Consider the following 17,760-nt stretch of genomic DNA (forward strand, 5'->3'; position numbering starts at 1 on the left):
GTGTTCGGCTCCTATTGCACCGCCCGCAGCCGGTGCTGCCGGGACCCCCGAGCCGGGACCCCCGAGCCGGGACCCCCGAGCCGGGCACCCGGCTGGGGGTTTAAGACATTTTGCACCACCGGCGCTGGTACTTGGGGCTGGGGGCAGGCAGCCCCACTCAGGGCACTCCGGGGTGCCGCAGCCCCGATGTGCCCCCCCCAACCCAGCTGCAGGGGGTCTGGCGGGGCCCCCCAGCACGACCCCCATGGTTGGGGGAAGTCTGGGGTGTGGGGGGAGCCCAGCCCGGCCCCCTGTGCCTGTGGGGGGACGTGTCTGGTGTTGGGATTTTCTGCTTTTAAACGACCCGTAAAAAGATTTTTTTTTTAATTACAAAAATTATATATTTTATATATATTTATATATATATATATATATATATTAGCTTAGGTGGGCCCGGCCTGCCTCGCCGGCCCCCCCCCGGCCCGCACCCCCCCTCGGCCTCCGCCTGAGGTAAGAAAAAATTCACAAACCTAAATTTCGGGGGGGGGGGGGGGGTGTTTAAAAAGGTGATAAAACCATTCCCGGGTGCCCCCTCGCAGCTGTGCCCCCCCCCTCACAAAGCCCCCTGTGGGACTCCCCCTGCCGGCCCCCGCCTCAGCCCGGCCCCCCCGGGGAGGCGGTTGGGGGGTGCAGCCCCCCCAAAGTGCTGCTGCCGGGGGGCTGGGGCAGTAGTGCAGTGGGGGGTCCCGGGGGGGGCACCCACCGCCCCCCCGCCGGCGCCTCCGGGGCCTTTGCAACTCCTGACGGACACGACAAAACCCACGAGGACGAGGGGAAAAACAACAAAAAAAGGACAACGGAAAAGTTGGGGGGGTTGGGGGGGGAGTGGTCCCCCCCAGTGTCCTGCAGCGCCCATCATCTGCGGCGCTTGGCACAAAATCGTCTCCTCTCAGCCCAAAAAAAGACAAGAGAACCCCCAAAACCCCAAATCTGGCCCCAAATTTGGGGATAAGGGGGGGACACAGGGGGGTCACCCCAGCCGGGGCAGACCCAGCGGGCTGGGGGAGGGTCCACCAGCCCTGCACCCCGATGGGCTGGGGTCCCCCTTGCCACCACTGTGCCCCCCCCGTGCCCCCGCCCTGCTGTAGGGGGGGTCCTGGCCCTCACCCCACTATGGGGGATGGGGGTCCCACCCCCTGCCCTGCAATGGGGGAGGGTCCTGGCCCCCACCCCAGCCCCCCAAATTGCTGCCCGGCCAAAAGTGCATATGGCCACGGCCCCCCGGCTGGGGCAGCCTCTCCCTGTGCAGCCCAGAGCCCCCTCCTCTCCTCCCTGCTCTTCCTCCTCCTCCTCCTCCTCCTCCTCCTCCTTCCAAAGTGCAGTTAGTTTAATATTTTAGCCTCTCAGGGAGGGAAATAAATGCTTAAAAAATAATAATCTACGAAGAGAAGGACAATAAAGGGAACGCTCGACCGTCGGGGCCCTTCCCTGTGCAAACAAACAAAATTCGTCAAGTCCTGGGGCAGGGGGGATGGCTGTTGGGGGGCACAGCAGGACCCCCACCCTGGGCGCAGCATCCCCTTGTCCTTACAGGGGGACGAGAAAGACTTGGGGGGGGGCCAGAGTGGGGCTTGGGGGGCACAGGGTGGGGGGTGTCAGCCCTACACCTCCTGGTCCTCGAAGACCTCGAGGAAGAGGGGGGGGAAGAGCTCGGTGGGACACTCCACCTTCATGTGCAGGAAGCGGCTGGCGTGGCAGGCGCCGATCATCCGCAGATCCGTCACCTTCATCAGCAGCTTGGGCCAGAAGTGGGGAATGTTGTGTTTGCGGTAGTTGATGTAGTGCTCAAAGGCCAGCAGATATGTCTCCTGGCACTTCTCGATCTTCTCCACGCAGATCAGCCCCGTCCGGTCTGCGGGAAACAGGGGATCAGGAGATTGTGGGATCACAGAATGGTTTGGGTTGGAAGGGACCTTGAAGCCCATCCAGTGCCACCCCTGCCATTAGCAGGGACACTTTCCACTACCCCAGGCTGCTCCAAGACACATCCAACCTGGCCTTGGACACTCCCAGGGATGGGGCAGCCACAGCTTCTCTGGGTACCCTGTGCCAGGGGCTCACCACCCTCGCAGAGAGAATTTCTTCCCAATACCCCATCACAATCTCCCTTTTTTAGTTTAAACCTCTCCTTGCTGTTCTGGCATTTTCTGCCCATGGAAGAGTCCCTCTCCCAGTCCGGCATCTGCAGGGATTCTCCCTCCCACCGGGCTGAGTGTCCCACACACTCCCAGCTTTTGGGGTGCCCACCCCACAGACCCATGTCAGCCTGGCAGGGGTCCCCAGGGGACCAAGAGGCTCAGCCTGTGCTCCTGGGTACCAGGGACTGGGGTGCCCACTCATGCTCCTGGGACCCCTCCCAACCTGGCACAGCTGCCTGAAGCTCTGGGAATTGGGGCGCCCATCCCAAATCCACCCGAAATCCAGGGGGGCGTGGTTTACTACCCAATGCACTCTGAAGATGCTGGGGGGCTCTGGCATCACAGTGCCCATCCAACACTTCCCAGGACAGAGGACTCTGGGCGTCAGGGTGGGTGCCCACCCATTGCAACCCCAAATACTGGGGGCTCTAGCATCAGGGTGCCCACCCAACACACCCCCAAGACAGTCAGGACTCTGGGCATCGTGGTGCCCACCCAACACCTCCGCAGGACAGTGAGAACTCTGAGCATTGGGGTGCCCACCCAACACACCCTCGATTGCCCAGGCACTGGGGTGCCCACCCCATTCCCCCCATCACCCATTACCTGAGGACATGAGCAGCACAGCCTGGAGCAGGGCCACCTCGGTGTCATCCAGGTTGAAGGCAGAGAGGGACTTGCCCAGGTCGAAGATGGCATCGGAGACAACGCCCAGGCCGCCGTTCTTGAGCTGCTCGCGTTTCACTGCCATCTCCCCGCTCAGCGTCAGCGTCTCGCTCTCGGGGTCGTAGCGCACGGCCGCCCGCAGCGACATGATCTCCATGCAGCACCCTTTCAGCAGGATGATCTGGTCCTCGCAAGGCAGCTGGGGGGACGTGGGGGCAGTTGTTGGGGGGGGGTTTGGTGTGACTCAGCCCACTCCAGACCTCCCAAACTCCCCAGCCCGCCGTTACCTCTGAAAACATGGGCAGTTTTTTGGCAAAGTCGACCACGCGGGTGATGGCCGGGGTGATGATTTTTGTAAACTCACTGAACGCCTCCAGGTCGACTTTGTCCCCGTCGGGCATGGAGGCCATGGGGGACTGGCCGATGTCCTCAGGCTGTGGGGGACATGGTGGTGTTGGGGAGGGGTGATGTCACCATGGGCCCCCTGGGACCACCATGGTGGCATTGGGGAGTGCGGTGTGACCGTGTCACCCCTGGGACCCCCACAGCAGACAGGACATTGGGGGGGTATGGCGTGACTGTGTCCCCCATGGTGGACAGTGGTGTTAGGGTGTGCAGAGTGAGTGTTCCCCCTCTAGGACCCCCATGGTGGGCAGTGGTGTTGGGGGTGCGGTGTCACCCTGTTCCCCCTCCCTGGGACCCCCTGGGGGCTGTGATGTGACCCTGCTACCCCTCTGGGGCCCCCATGTCACTGGAACAGTTGTGGCAGGGCCGGTGCAGCAGCCAGGAGAGGGAGCTGCCTGACAGGGACAGTGACAGGGCCAGTGGCAGGGCTGTGGCCAGGGCCACCTGCGGGCACAGCTGTCCCCTTCGGTCACTGCTCACCCCTGAACCCTTTGGGGGTGACCAGCTCAAGGACACTGAGCGATGTCCCCACCCCCCTCGACTGCCCAAGGAGACCGGTGACATCCCAAACCCTGGCACCGCCACCATGTGTGTGCTGAGTGTACGAGTGCTCAGCAGATCCCAGCCGGGGCCTGGGGACAGGGTGGGGGGCTGAGATGGTGACAGAGTCCCTCCACTGCATCCCCTCACCAGGAATTTCCGCTTCTGCTTCCAGTGGCTGCCCTGGGCATTGGTGCTGCGGTGGGCTTCTGTCACAACATGGATCAGCTCCCACTCCTCAGCGCTGGGGTTGGGGCGGTGCTGCAGGGACTTGATCATCTCCTCCTTCCGCCGCCGCTCCCGGTTCTCCTCGATCAGCTTCCTCTTGGCTACCCGCTTCGAGTCATCCAGCACCACTGCCAGGACCCCCAGCATCAGCCAGGAGCCCCCCACCCCTGTGTCCCACAGCTGCAGCACAGCACCCCACTGCGACCCCCCAGCCTCGTCCTGTGGCTGCTCTGGGCACCCCAGCTCACCCCATAGGACCCAACCCACCTCCCAAAAGCCCCCTACTATCATCTGGGACCCCCCCAGTCAGCTAGGACCCCCCCGTTCATCCATCCCACCCCGCTGCTGTATCACGACACCTGACATCCCAGCCTGGTCCTGCAGCTGAACTGGGTACCCCCAATGTGCCCCATGGTGCCGGGACCTCAATCTGCCCCACCAGCCGAGCCCCCCAGTGCCCCCCAACTCACAGTCCATGGCCATGCCCACGGAGATGCACTTCTTGAAGCGGCAGAGCTGGCACTGGTTGCGGGTGATCTTGTCGATGACGCAGCACCCATCGTATTTGCAGGAGTAGGTGGGGTGCAGGTTCTTCTGGATGGTCCGACGGAAAAATCCCTGGGGAGGGTGCAGGGGGTGACACAGTGAGCCCTGCTGAGCTCCCCTGAGCCCCCCCCAAGCCCCCCCCGCCCCAACTCACCTTGCAGCCCTCGCAGGTGATGCAGCGGTAGTGGTAGCCGGTGGCCTTGTCCCCGCACACCACGCACTGTTCATCTTTGTCCAGGTAACTAGGGATGTACCCTGTGGGGACCCCCGAGTCAGGGACCCCCAGGACACCCCCCACAGCAGGGACTCGTGGGGTGCTCCATGACAGGGGTTCCCATGACAGAGGCCTCCAGAGCACCCCATGAGAGAAATTCTCATGTCAGGGACTCCCAAGGCACCCCAACTCAGTGGCCCCCGGAGTGCTCCATGATAGGGTAACCCCAGGGAACCCCAAGTCAGGGACCCCCGGAGCACCCTGTACCAGTGACCCTCCCACACACCCCACATCAGGGACTGCCAGAAACCCTGAGTCAGGGACCCCTCTGCACGGCCCACATCAGGGGTCCCCCAGGAGCCGAGTTAGGGACCCCCTTGCACGCCCCACATCAGAGACGGTTGGTACATGCAGCGTCAGGGACCTCCACCCCACCCCACCCCATGCCAGGGATGCCCACTACGCCCTCCCCTCTCTGTGCCTCAGTTTCCCCTCTGTCTGCACCCACCACTGTCTGCCCCGCCACTGCCCCTGCCCCAGCACGGGAAGGGTTAACGCTGGGGGTGTGTGGGGGGTGCCCGAGCCCCCCGCACCAATAAAGCCCCCATTATCCCATTATCCGGCCGGGCACCGGCAGCGGGGGGGTCCCTGTCCCCCTGGCACACAAAGACCCACTGTCCCCGCCGTTGTCAGGGGTCCCCCTGCCTGGCAGCCCGGGGACCAGCCCCCCGCCAGAGCCCCCCGAGCCTCCCCACCACCAAGTGCTCAGGGAAACTGAGGCACGGTTCATCCACGACCCACGGGGTGGCCCCCAGCACCCTGGGCCCCTCGCGGCCCCCCCAGGAGCTCACCCTCGTGTTTTGGGGGGGCTGGAAGTGGGAATCCCCGAGGGGTGGGAGGGATGGGGAGGGGGCTGGATGCCTGGGTCCCCCCGGTAGAGAGCACCCATAATTCGGGGGGTGTCCCCAGCACCCCGGCACTGCCGCACCCACCCGGGATCCCCCAAACCCAGGCGTGGGGACCCCTCCGAGCCCGCTCTGGCGCTCTGCAGGTGCTGGACGTGGGGGTCCCCGGGTGTTCCCTCCCTGACGGAGCAGGGCGGGTGCAGGGGATGGGCGGGAGCTGGACGCCCGGGTTCCTCAGGGCCCCCCCGTCAGGTCCCGCCGGCGCCGGCCGCTCCCCGCCGGGGAATGGGGCAGGGCGGGGGGCAGCGCCCGCGGGGCCCCCCTTATCGCCCACCCCAGGGCGCTGCCGTCCCGATGGCACCGCCCTGACCCACGGGGTGCCGACGGGGACTTTGGGGACTGAGACCCCGGGAGACCCTGCGGGGATCTGGGGTGCCGGGGCGATATGGGGACCTCGGGCTCTCCACCAGGGACATGGGGTGACCGTGGGACCCTGGCAACGACATGGAATTCCTGGGGTGCCCACAGGGGACACGGGGTGTCTGTGGGACTCCGGGGAACCCAGTCGAGACCTGGGGTGTCCGTGGGACACTGGGGTGCACGGACACAGGAATCCTGGGGTGCCCATGGGGGACAAGGGGTGTCCATAGACTTTGGGGGACCCAGGTGACACACGCGGTGTCCAAGGACTTGGACAAGGACTCGGGGCCCCCAGGGTGGCCACCAGGACAGGGGATGCCTGCAGAACCCTGCGAGCATATGAGGTGCTGGGGTGACCCGGGAGCGGCCAGCAGGGCCGTGGGGTGCCCGGCGGGGTGTCGGGGCTGCCGCGGGTCCCCGTACCTGACATGCTGCTCTTCACCAAACATTGGCTGCTCTTTCTTTTGCGCTTCCCATCCAGCCACCTGCGGGAGCGGGGGGGGACAGGCTGGAAGGGTGCCCACGGATTTCCGCTGCCCCCCCCCCAAACTTCCAACAGCCCCCCCCTCCCCAAAATCCCCCTCGACCCCCTTCTCTGCTGGGCAGCCTCAGCCCAGAGGTCCCAACGCGGCGATGTCACAGGTGGGGTCCGGCCCCGGGGTGCGGGATGGGGCGTAGGAGAGGGTCCTGGGGACCCCCCCACCCAGAACACCCCTCCCGGGACCCCCCCTCCGGGACACGGCACCGCCCCGGGGGGGCTGGGACCGGGCTGGGTGGGGGGGGGAGGGAGGGGAAGGGAAAGGGTGAGGGGTGGGGGAGGAGAAGGGAAAGGGTGGGGGGTGGGGGAGGGGCGGGGGAAGGTTGGGGGAGGGGCGGGTGGGGGAGGGGCTCATTCACAGTCAAAGACAAAATGTCCTTTTGGCTGAGCGGGGAAGTGACGTCATCGGGGGCTCAGCCAATGGCGGGCGGCGGGGGTCCGCGCGCGCCCGTCCCCGCGGGGGGGGGGGCCGAGGCCGCGGGGATCGGCACCTGCGGGGGGGGGCGGGGGAGCGCCCCGGGGACCCCGCACCCCCCCACGGGGGCTCCAGCCCAAGGTGACCCCGGGCCGCCACCCCCCACCGGGGGCCCGAAATAGCCCCGGGAGGGGGGGGCGAGGGGCCCACGCGGGGAGGGGGCGGCTGGGAGAGGCTCGGGTGGGGGGGACACCATGGCGGGGCACGAGTGAGCGTGGGGACACAGGGACACGTGGGCATGGACACACCTGGTGACACGTGGGGTGCAGAGGGACACCCAGGGGCGCATGTGGGGATACCCAGAATGTGAGGGCACACAGGGACACTTGGGGACATGGGGGGTACAGGGGGGCTGGGGGACAACTGGGGTACAGGACGTGGGGACACCCAGGTTCGGAACATGCATGGGGACACGGTGGGCGCAGGGACACAAGGGACACCCAGGACACAGGGACACACGGGGCACGGACACAGACACAACCACGGGGACACACGGGGACACAGGGGGTACCCAGGGCACGGTCACATACATGACCATGCAGGGATGCGTGGGGACACACTGAGCACGAGGACACGCGGGACACAGCAGGCACAGGGACACACCGGGCACAGGGAGACAAGGGACACAGTGGGCACAGGGGTGCGGCAGGTACGGGGACACTTGGGGATGCACATGATTTTTGGACACAGAGGACGCAGCCAGGTGCAGGCCACGCATGGATGCGCAGGGACACACGTGTCCCCCGCGTGTCCCCGTGCTGGGGTGGGGGCTCACCGGGTGTCCTCTGGCTCCGACAGCGGGTCCAGGGTGCTGGGCTTCTGTTCCATTCACCGCAATTCCATCAAGGAGCGCTCAGCACCGACCGAGGGGGCTCCGGCGCCACGCGGGGGCCACGGCGGGGCGGCCACGGCCGGGGGGCCACGGCGGGGGGCTACGCCGCGCACCCCATGGTGCCCCTCAGTGCTCAGCACCGCGCAGCATCCCGGGCCGGACCCTGCGGGACAGCGGCGTCAGCACGGACCTCCAGGACGGGGGAAGGAGACCAGCCGTGGGGGACACGGAGGGGACCTCCAGGGAGGGGTGTGAAGACATGAGGTACCCCCTGGAGCTGTGGCCACAGGGGAGGGCTGGGTGTGAGTGTGCAAGAACGTGTGGAGCGTGCAAGGGCGCCCAGGGCTGGGCGAGGGCACGAGGGACGTGCGAGAATACAAGGAGGGAGCGGAGTGCAGGGTGTGTGCGACAGCACCGGGGCTGGGCCAGAGGGCACAGCGGGGTGAGAGTGTGCACAGGGGGGTGAAATGCACGGGTGTGCAAAGCTGGGAGAGCACTGAGGGAATGAAAGAGTGTGCAGGGTTGTGGAAGAGCACACAGAGATGTACAGGAATGTGCACAGGTGTGCAAGTTTGTGTACAGGTGTGCCATGCTGTGGGAGAGCATGCACAAGCATGCAGGGCATGTGAGAGTGGGTGCAGGGCACGTGAGAGTGTGTGCACGGGTGTGCAAAAGCATGTGCAAGTGTGCAAGAGCATGCACAGGTGTGTGTGAGCGTGCACAGGTGTGTGAAGCTGTGGGAGCATAGCAGGCGTGTGAGAGAGTATGTGCAGGGTTGTGCAAGAGCACACACAGGTGTGTGCAGAGGTGTGCAAAGCTGTGTGAGTGTGCACAGCTGTGGGTGGGTGTGCAAAAGCACGCTCAGGGGTGCAAGGCTGTGTGAGAACATGCCCAGGGCTGTGAGTGTGCAGCAAAGCACAAGCACACACAGGGAGTTTCCCCCCCCTTTGGGGCAGGGCTGGGGGGTCCCCAAGATTTGGGGGAGCCCTTTGGGGAGGGGGTGCAGAGGGCAGCCCCTCCCCATCCAGCAAAGCCCCTCGGATGCTGCCAGGCTGAGAGCCCTGACATGATCACTGCACAGTCGAACACCCCCAAATCTGGGGCTGGGGGTGACTCTTGCTGAGGGGGTGACCTATGGGGTGGGGGTGACTTATGGGGTAGCTGGTGACTTACGGGGTGGGGGGCGCCGGGGGTCCAGGCGATCCCTCCTCTGCGAGCTCTGCTGTGGCAAAGACACGATGTGGGGGGGTCATGGAACGGGCAGCACCGGGGGGGGGGGCACCCCCCGACTCCCCCCCAGCGCCCCGTGACGGGGACACTGAAGCACGACGGCGGCAGCACCCCCGACTCTTCGTGCCCACCCCGTTCCACATCCCACGGACACCCAGCACCCGTCCAGCACCACGGCAGGATGGGGGGCCCTGCTCACAACCCCCCCCGTGACCCCGCGGTGACCCTCCCGGCGCGGAGGGGTGTGAGGGGCGCGGGGGGCCCTCAGCCCGCGCCGGGGGGGCCGGGGGGGCCGCGGCGGGCGCGGTGCCCAGCCCCGGGCTCCTCCGCTCCGCGCGGGGACAGCAGAAAGTAGGTCACGTTTGTCTTGGCCGCCACAGAAATTCCTCCGGCGGATTTAAAACGCGGCGGACGGGGCTGGGGGCCCCCCCCGACACCCCCACGCTACGGGGCGCCCCTTGCTGCCTCACCCCCCCCCAGCCGAGGACACCCCGACCAGCACAGGATGGGGGGCGAGGGATGCTGCACCCATGGGTGCACAGAGCACCCCGCGCTGCCCGGGGGGTTCGCACGACGAGTCCCCCAGAACGCCTGAGGAGGGGGCGTCGCCTGCATCAGCCTCTTCAGGGAAACTGAGGCACCGCACCGCATCCCACCACCCCGGGGTACGCTCCCCGCCTCGGGGGGCTCATGGGGCCTGGGCGCCCCTCGCCGCAGCCTCAGGCCGGGTTTGGGGCCGGCGGTACCTATAGAGCCGGGGGCTGCAGCAAATGTTTGTTCCATATGGGAACGGCGCGCAGAGAACTTCCAAGTATAGGCACTGGCAGGGATCCAGAGCTGCGCGGCCCCCGCCGGGCACCGGCCCCCCCGCCGCCCCCCGCCCCTCTCCCCCGGGACCCCGCGCGCCGGCAGAGCCCCGACACGCTCGGTGCATGTGTGGGGCTCGGGGTGCATCGACGTCGCGGTGAAACCACTGTGGGGTGGAATATGGGGTGTCCCCAAAGTCAGTGTGCGGTGGGTGGGCTCGGCCGCCCCGCCTCAGTTTCCCCATTGAGGCGGCGTGGTGGGTGCGGCCCCAAACGAGACAGGCTCAGGCCTTAAGCCGGGGGGCAGCGGCGTTAGGTCGGGGTTCGCCACCCCAGCGAGACCCCAACAGTCCCCTGACGCCCCCGGCATCACCGGCACCCTGAGATCGCCCGGCGGAGCCTGCGGTGCCGCTCCAGGAACCGTCACTCGAGGAATCCCGGGCGCGTTGGGGCGGCCCAGACAGACAGACAGACACGGGAGGCGGCTCTTCTCCTCCTTCTCCTCCTCCTCCTCTTCCTCCTCCTCCAGCGGGACACGTGTGATGAGCGCAGTCAGGTCTCAGCCCACCCTGCGCCGCCGGCACCCAAACCTGCGCGTCCCACCTGCAGCACCAGGTGCTGGGTGGGTGCTGGGTGGGAGCGGAGTGGCAGCCAGCGGGAGCCCCCCCGGCGCCCCCCCAGCCCAGCCCCACGCCCAGGGGAGCGTTTCTGCTGAGTCGGGTGGTTGCAGACGGCTGAAAACAACCCGGGGGCAAAGTCCGGGGCTGGGCCGACGGCGGGAGCCACCTCGCCCTAGTGGGGGCACCCAGCACCCCGCTCCCCACAGACCCCACCCCCGGGGACCCCCGGAACGGGGACCCCAGACAATGGGACGCCCCTCCATAAAGGCACTGACCGGCTCCGTGCAGCCGGACGTGGGTGCCGGATACCGGGGCCGCCCTACGGGGCCACTGCCGTGTCCCTGCCCCCCAGCACAGATGGGCTCCGGGGGTCCCAGCGCCCCCCCAGCCCAGCTGCCAGCCGGGTCAGGGAGGTGAGGGCCTAAGCGCTTTAGCCACGGTGCCAATTAGTGTGATTAGCGCGGGCTGGGGGCAGGGCAGACCCGCGGCCACCAGCCAGCGATGCCCGGCCATGCGGGCACTGGGGCAGTGTCATTGCGGGCGCTGCAGCATCACGGTGGGCACCAGGGCAGCGTCTGGGTGGGCACTGGGGCAGTGTCACAGCGGGCACTGGGGCAGCATCACGATGGGCACCAGGGTGGTACAGATCTGCCGCTGCCTGAAGAACCCTGGCCGCACCGGCTGGCAGGACCGTGCCGTGGGAGCGTGGCCAGGCACAGGGCACCTGCCGTGCCACGGCTGGCAGCACCCGGCACGCGCCGATGCCCGTGTGTGAGGCTGTGCCAAGTGCCACACGCGTGTCTGCGTCTGGTGCTGCGCGCTCATCGCACACCTGTGCCAGTGCCCGGCACACCGTGCCCAGTGCCACGCGGTGCCCAGTGCCATGGGCATGTGTGGCAGTGGGGACAGCGTGCTGTGCCGTGCCGTGCCGTGCCGGGAGGCTGCAGGAATCCCAGGCATCCGCAGCAGCTGGGCAGCCCGAGCAAGGGGGATGCCATGGGCCTGACATCAGGGCAGCCCACCCAGTGCCACGGGTGGCCTGCATGGTGCCTGTTCCCCACACATGTGGGGCCTGGGCTGTGCTGTGACACAGGATGGCTGGGCCCAGGTTCATGTCCTCTCTGTCGCTCACGGCTCAGAAAAGCCACCACTCATACGACGGCTGGCAGCTGCAGGGCTGATGACCCGTCCCGACACTGACTGGACACCCAATGTTGTGGCCTTAAGCCACCGCCGCGTCCTGTGTCCGACGTGTCCTGCATCACCACAGCCCCACAGCCCCACAGCCCCCACAGCCCCCACAGCCCCCACAGGACAACCAATAACACTACATCCAACCAAGGCCACACCAGCCGCTCCTTCCTGCAGTGTCTGAGCATTCAGCTGTGCCTCCTTTTCCCCATCCCACCTCAGTTTCCCATCCCACTGGAGCTGCCCGGCCGAGGAAGAGACACACTCCCATATCCCCAGCACTGTCCCCCGTGCCAGCACACAGGATGTGGCTCATCGCTATGTCAATGCTTGTCCAGGTCACGAAGGTCACCCCACAGGGACCCCTGAGCACCTGGTGTGTGCTAAGTGTGCCCAGTCTCAGCTCTTTGGGGTGGCTGCAGGCCCCGAGCCCCACGGGGTGCCCCCGGCCCCAGGAGGTGTGCCGGGACGCTGGGAGCTATTCTCAGCCCTTGGCACGGCATGGGACGTTTCTAAATCAGGGGCTCTGGTTCACGTGCACAGGGACGGGGGGGCTCCTGGATCCCCTCCCCGGGGAGCCCTGCTTGAAGGGGGGAGGTGGCTGCCACGAGGTGCCCAGCACGGGCACTGACGAGGGGACACAGGGACAGGCACCAGGACACGGGAACGGGCACCAGGACACGGCACCGAGACCGCCCATGGGAGCCCGTCCCCCCTGAGAAGGGGACGTGAGGGACAGTCTTCGCAGTGTTCCTGCAGTCACCCGACCCTGTCCGAGGGTCTGCAGCACGGAGGACAACCCGAACGGCACCGCCTCTGGGGGCCCGATCCCGCTGCGTCCCCCGCCCGCATCCAGCCCCAGCGGGGCCCTAAGAGCGCAGCCCGCGCCCGACTTCGCCAACACCGCATCCCCCCCCTCTCCTCCTCCTCTTCCCCCGAGTCCGGAGGGGGACCCAGGCGTCCGGCCCCGCCCCCACGCACCGGCGGCTGCGCGGGGTCCGGCGGGGCCGGGGGTCGGTGGGATGGGACCCCCGGGGCGGCCCCGCCGCTGCTTCAGTCTCTGCTGCCCCGGGAATGCGCTCGCGGGGCGAGGAGCGGAGCCGGGGGGAGGGGGGTCCCGCTTCCTGCAGCCGCCGCCCGTCAGGAGGAGTCTGGGGGTGCACCCGCAGCCCCCCCCGTTCCTGCTCCGCAGGGTGCGGGACACTGGGCGTGTACAGCCCGCGCTTCCCCCTCTGGGAACCCGTGCGCGGGACGACCACGCCGCGGCCCCGCGAAGGTCACGGCCGCGGGAGGGTAAGGGGTGCTGGGGAGAACCCCCACGCGAGAATCCCGCTCCGCCGGCCCGCGGGGCCCGCACCATTACGGGGGGCACACGCAGCCGCACGGCACTGCCGTGGGGAGGGGACGCGCCGCGCCCCCACCCTGCGCCAAGACCCCCGGGCAGGGGAGCACCCCCAAACCGGTTCCACCGGGGTTTGCCCGCGCCCCACGGCGGCCCCAGCCCCCCCAACGCTCCAGCGGAGCCGCGGGGGTCCCCGGTGCCGTCGGAGGTCAGGCAGGGTGACGCGCAGCCCGGCCTCCCGGTGCGGCTCCCGGTGTCGGTGCCGGTGGCAACCCCCGGCGGGGGGGGGGGGTCACGGCTGAAGGTCGCGGTCCCGGGGTGACCTTGGCCGTGGCGCCCGCCCGCCCCTGCCTCAGTTTCCCCGCATCGCACAGTGGGGACGGGTCAGGGTCCTGTTGGGACCGCATCCCTAACCCCGGCGGCGACACCGGACCGGGGGCAGGATCCGCCCCCCCCGGGATTGGGGTGGGGGACACCCCGCGGGACCGCGGGGCGCCGTGCACAGGGGAGCCCCCGCCACGCCCCGCGCCCCGCTCAGGGCGAAGCCCGTGGTGCGGGGCTCGAGGCCCCCCCCCCGCCCCGCCGCACCGGGGACGCCCCCCCGCTGCCCCCGCCCTAACCGGGAGCGGCCGAACCGCCCCCCCCGCCCCCCCCGCGCTCCGCTCTCGGCGCAAAAATAAAGAATTAAAAAAAATATTCTAAAATTTTAAAAATAAAAAAATCGCAGCATTCCTGCCGCCCTGCGGGGTGGGTGCGGGGGAGCGGCCACAGGGGCCCCTAAAGCCCTCACGGACACCCCACGGCGCCGTCACGGCCCGGCCGTCCACGGTTCCCCCCCCCGCCGCGACAGGGCCACGGCCTGCCCACGGCCCGGCCCCGCGACCTGCCCACGGCGCGGCCCCGCGCCCATCACCGCAGAGCCACGCCGCGGCCCGGACCCCGCCACGCCGCCACGCCACGGCCACGGGGGGGCCGCGGGGCCGGGGGGCCACGGCCGGGGGGGGGGCTGCCCCCGTGGCGTGGCGTGGCGGGCGGGGGGCAGCGCCGTGCCCCGCATGCAGCAGCGGCGGGTGCGGTGGGGGGCGCGGTGCCCCCCCCCCGCCCCCACGGGGGAACGCGGCCCCCCCGCCCCACGCCAAACGCCCGGATTTTCCAAGAAAAAAAAAAAATCTTTCCCCGTGTTTTTTCCTCGCGGTTCGCGGCCCCCGAGCCCTCCGCGGGTCCCGAGCCTTCCGACCCGATCGCCCCCCACCCCCCCATTCCACGCACCGAACTGCGCCCGTGCTCAGCCGGGGGGGGCCCGGGGGGGGCGGCGGTAAACAACCGGGGGGCGGCGGGGCCGGGGGGGGCAGCGGGGCCGCTCGGGCCGTACCTGGGGACGACGGCGGCGGGCGCGGAGCGGTGGTGCGGGGTGCGGAGCGGGGCTCGGAGCGGCGGTGCGGGGCGCGGAGCGGAGCGGAGCGGGGCGCAGCGGCGGCGGCGGCGGCGGACGAACGGCGCTGGCTCCTCCCTCCCCCGGCCCCGCCGCCCGCCCGCTCCGCTCCGCCGCGGCCGCAGCCCCCTCCGCCGGCCGCAGCCGCTCCCTGCACCCGCCGCGCCCGGCCCCGCGTGGGGACCCACGGGGGAGCGGCGGGGTCCGAGCGTACCGTGGGAGGGTGACCCCGGGATGGGCAGCGCGGGACACAGGGATCACGGGGTGGGGACGGTGGCCGTGGCCGCGTGCGTGATGGGAGGGAGCCCTGACGGTGCCCACGGGGCTGTGGTGACAGCAACAACGAGGACGGGGGGTGGTGAGCACAGGGAGGGGGGCTGTGTGTGCAAGGGGGGCTATAGGGGAGGTGCCCACGGGGGTTGGGGAGGGCACCCATAGGGAGCTGGGGACGGTGCCCACAGGGTCCTCGGGATGGTGCCCGTGGTGAGGCGAAGCTGGTGACAACAGGAGTTTGGGACGGTGCTCACGGGGATTTAGTGACATTGACAACGGGGACGGGGGATGGCGACCACAGCTTGGGGGGCTGTACCGAAGGGGGACCGGAGACAGTGCCCAGGGAGGCCCAGGGGGATTCCCGTGGCAGGGTGCAGATGGCGCCCACAGGGACTGGGAACAGCACCCACGAGGATGCTGTGACAGTGACAACCTGGTGTCCACGAGGACAGGGGATGGCACCCGCAGGGAGCTCGGGACTGTGCCCACGGGGATGCTGTGATAGTGACAGTGGCGACTGGGGAGGCTGCCCCGGGATTTGGGGACTGCACCCAGGAGGGGCTGGGACGGTGCCCTCGCTGGGTGGTGGTGGGGTGGAGATGATGCTCATGGAGATCTGCGACGGTCCCCACGGCGGCTGGTGACTGTGCCCACGGGGCAGGCGGCAGCTCCACACCCCGGGGTGCCCAACCTGGTCCGGGGAGGGGCACACACCAGACACGGGAGTCCCACCCAGATCCGCACCTCCCCGGGCAGGATCCGGCCCCGCAGGACACCCGCACGTCGGGGGGCCCTGCCCCTGCGCCCCCCGGGGGATGTGTGGGACTGGGGAGGACGGGGGCCGTACTCCGCTGTGGGGCCGGATCCGGAGCTGCTGTGGGGCCGGCGACGGCGACGTGCACTGAGAGCTCGGGGGGATCACTGGGGAGGGAGCTGAGGGTCGCCCCCCGGAGCCCCCCGACCCGGCCGTGCCACCCCACCCCCTTCCCAGCAGCCCCTGCTGCCAGCCCCCCCTTTTCCTCCCCGGACTACACGTCCCGTCATGCCCGGGCTTAAAGCGGCTCAGCCGCCCACCCCCACCCCCGCCCGCCGCCCCGCAGCTCGGCCCTGGGACCCCTGGGGGGTTCAGCCTGGCCGCCCCCCACCCCCCAGCCCCGCGGGTACCCCCCTCCCTGGGCTGCACAGGCGGTGCGGCGACACCCAGGGGACGAGGGGGATGGGGGTCTCCTGGGCATGAAGGCTTCTAGGAGAGGAGGGTCCCCAAGGGATGAAGGTTTCCTTGGGAGGGGTGTACCCAGGGAATGGTTTCCCATACTCGGGGAACACAGGCAGCACCCAGGGAAGAGGGGTCCCCAAGGGCCAGCAGCTCTCAGGGCACGCTGTTGCTCAGGATGGGGACAACAAGGGGACAGTTCTACCCGGGGAATGGGGATCCCCAGGGGATGGTGGTTCCCAGGGATGGTGGCCCCCAGGTAATGAGAGTCCCCAGGGGATGGGGGTACCCAGAACATGGAGGAGAATGACACCTGGGACTGCTGGTGGGTGTCCCCACAGACCCCGATGGACCCCTGGACCTCCTGCTGCCCCTGGCCCCCACAGGCCTGTGGCCCCCATAGCCCCCATCAATCCCCTGGTCCCTGTGTCACCCTGGGGCCCTCAGCCGCATGGCTGGCGGTCCCAGCGTGGCGGGGCAGCAGCGGCGTGACGGCCCCCCCGTCCCTCCCCGTCTGTTCCGTACACTTTATCCTCAGCAAACACGGCACGGCCACGGCCCCCCACAACCGTCTGCCCGCGATAAGGCTGTGGCCGAGCTTGTCTGCCCCCAGCCCGTGAGGCTCGGCCACCTCAACAGCATGACATGTCCCCAGATCCCCCTGCCCCAGGCTGCCTGGCAGCCCCCATCCCAGTGGGGAAACTGAGGCAGGGCTGGAGTTTGCCTGTGGCCCCTCTGGAGCATGGACAGGCACCTCTCGCACTCATCACCAGCTCCCCATCCCCCGTGAGGTGCCCCCAGGGCCACCACAGGTCTCTCTGCACTGCCCCAGCAGGGTGGGGATCCCGTGCCCTGTGGCAGACCCTGATCCGGCGGGATTTGGGATTTAGAGGGGCCGTGCTGTTCTCGGGGCGCAGGCAGTCGGCCGGAACATGCTCATTAAAATTCATCCCGCTGCTCTGCGGCAGAGACACTAAATATAGCCCCAAGTCAGCAGTGGTGCCCCCCCCCCCGGACCCCCAGGAAGGGGATGACACCAGGCACCTCCATCCCCAGCATTGGACACCCCCATGGGGCAGCACCCCCCACCAGCCGGGGGGTTTGGATGTCCCCATGGGGGTGTCCCCCCGCCCCGGATCAGATCCTTCGCACCCCACTGAACACCAGGCACCAGCCATGTGCCCCCCCAGCAGGATGTGGCACCAGAGGTCCCAGCCATCCCAGTGACCCCGTGGGAAGGGGAAGCCCCCCACGCTGGCCCCCGCTCGCCCCTCGCCTGCCCCCGGCGCTGGGAACGGCCCCAGCCCCTTCCGGCCCCCCCGGCCCCGGGCCGGAGGCAGCTGTGCCGGGGCGCCCTGCCAAAGCGCCGAGGCCTCGACGCCTTCCCCCCACCCGGCCGCCCCCGCGGAGCCCCGGGGAGCTGCGACCCCCCGAGCACACCCTGCCATCCCCCCCACCCCGCCAGGGCCAGCAATCTCTGCCCCCAGACTTTGGGAGGGCTGTGCCGGGGGGGGAGCGTCCAGCAGGGTTCCTCCGAGCCCCTCCTGCCTCGGGACCCCCGTGGTGTCTGTTCCCCCGCCAGCTGTGGGAAGTGGGGCCCCCCCTGCACAGGAAATCCCTCCTCATGGATAGGTCTCCCCCCCCGGCGGGACCCCCCCGCTGTCGGGGCCCCTCGCCGGCTGGGCAGCCGCTTGCCCGCCTAATCCC

At 68.9% G+C, this 17,760-nt stretch overlaps 1 protein-coding gene across 2 annotated transcripts; it reads right to left on the reverse strand.

Annotated features, from left to right (window-relative positions):
• Positions 1–346: 346 nt before the first annotated feature.
• THRA (thyroid hormone receptor alpha) lies at positions 347–14,619 on the reverse strand. 2 transcript variants are annotated; one of them, XM_066205028.1, is made up of 10 exons: positions 14,508–14,619; positions 9,120–9,168; positions 7,890–8,109; positions 6,525–6,586; positions 4,717–4,817; positions 4,487–4,634; positions 3,939–4,144; positions 3,131–3,277; positions 2,784–3,042; positions 347–1,891 (listed from the first exon to the last, which is right to left on the reverse strand). In XM_066205028.1, exons 3-10 carry the CDS (start codon positions 7,940–7,942, stop codon positions 1,641–1,643), a joined length of 1,227 nt encoding a protein of 408 aa, XP_066061125.1. In that variant the 5' UTR covers positions 7,943–8,109; positions 9,120–9,168; positions 14,508–14,619; the 3' UTR covers positions 347–1,640. The 2 variants fall into 2 exon arrangements, with proteins under 2 accessions (XP_066061125.1, XP_066061126.1); XM_066205029.1 differs by lacking the exon at positions 14,508–14,619 and adding an exon at positions 14,405–14,419 and having other exon boundaries at positions 9,120–9,165.
• Positions 14,620–17,760: the final 3,141 nt, after the last annotated feature.

The sequence above is a fragment of the Chamaea fasciata genome, unplaced genomic scaffold (assembly GCF_029207755.1).
Source record: "Chamaea fasciata isolate MVZ Bird 193981 ecotype frontalis unplaced genomic scaffold, bChaFas1.0.hap1 SCAF_27, whole genome shotgun sequence".
Taxonomy (NCBI): domain Eukaryota; kingdom Metazoa; phylum Chordata; class Aves; order Passeriformes; family Sylviidae; genus Chamaea; species Chamaea fasciata.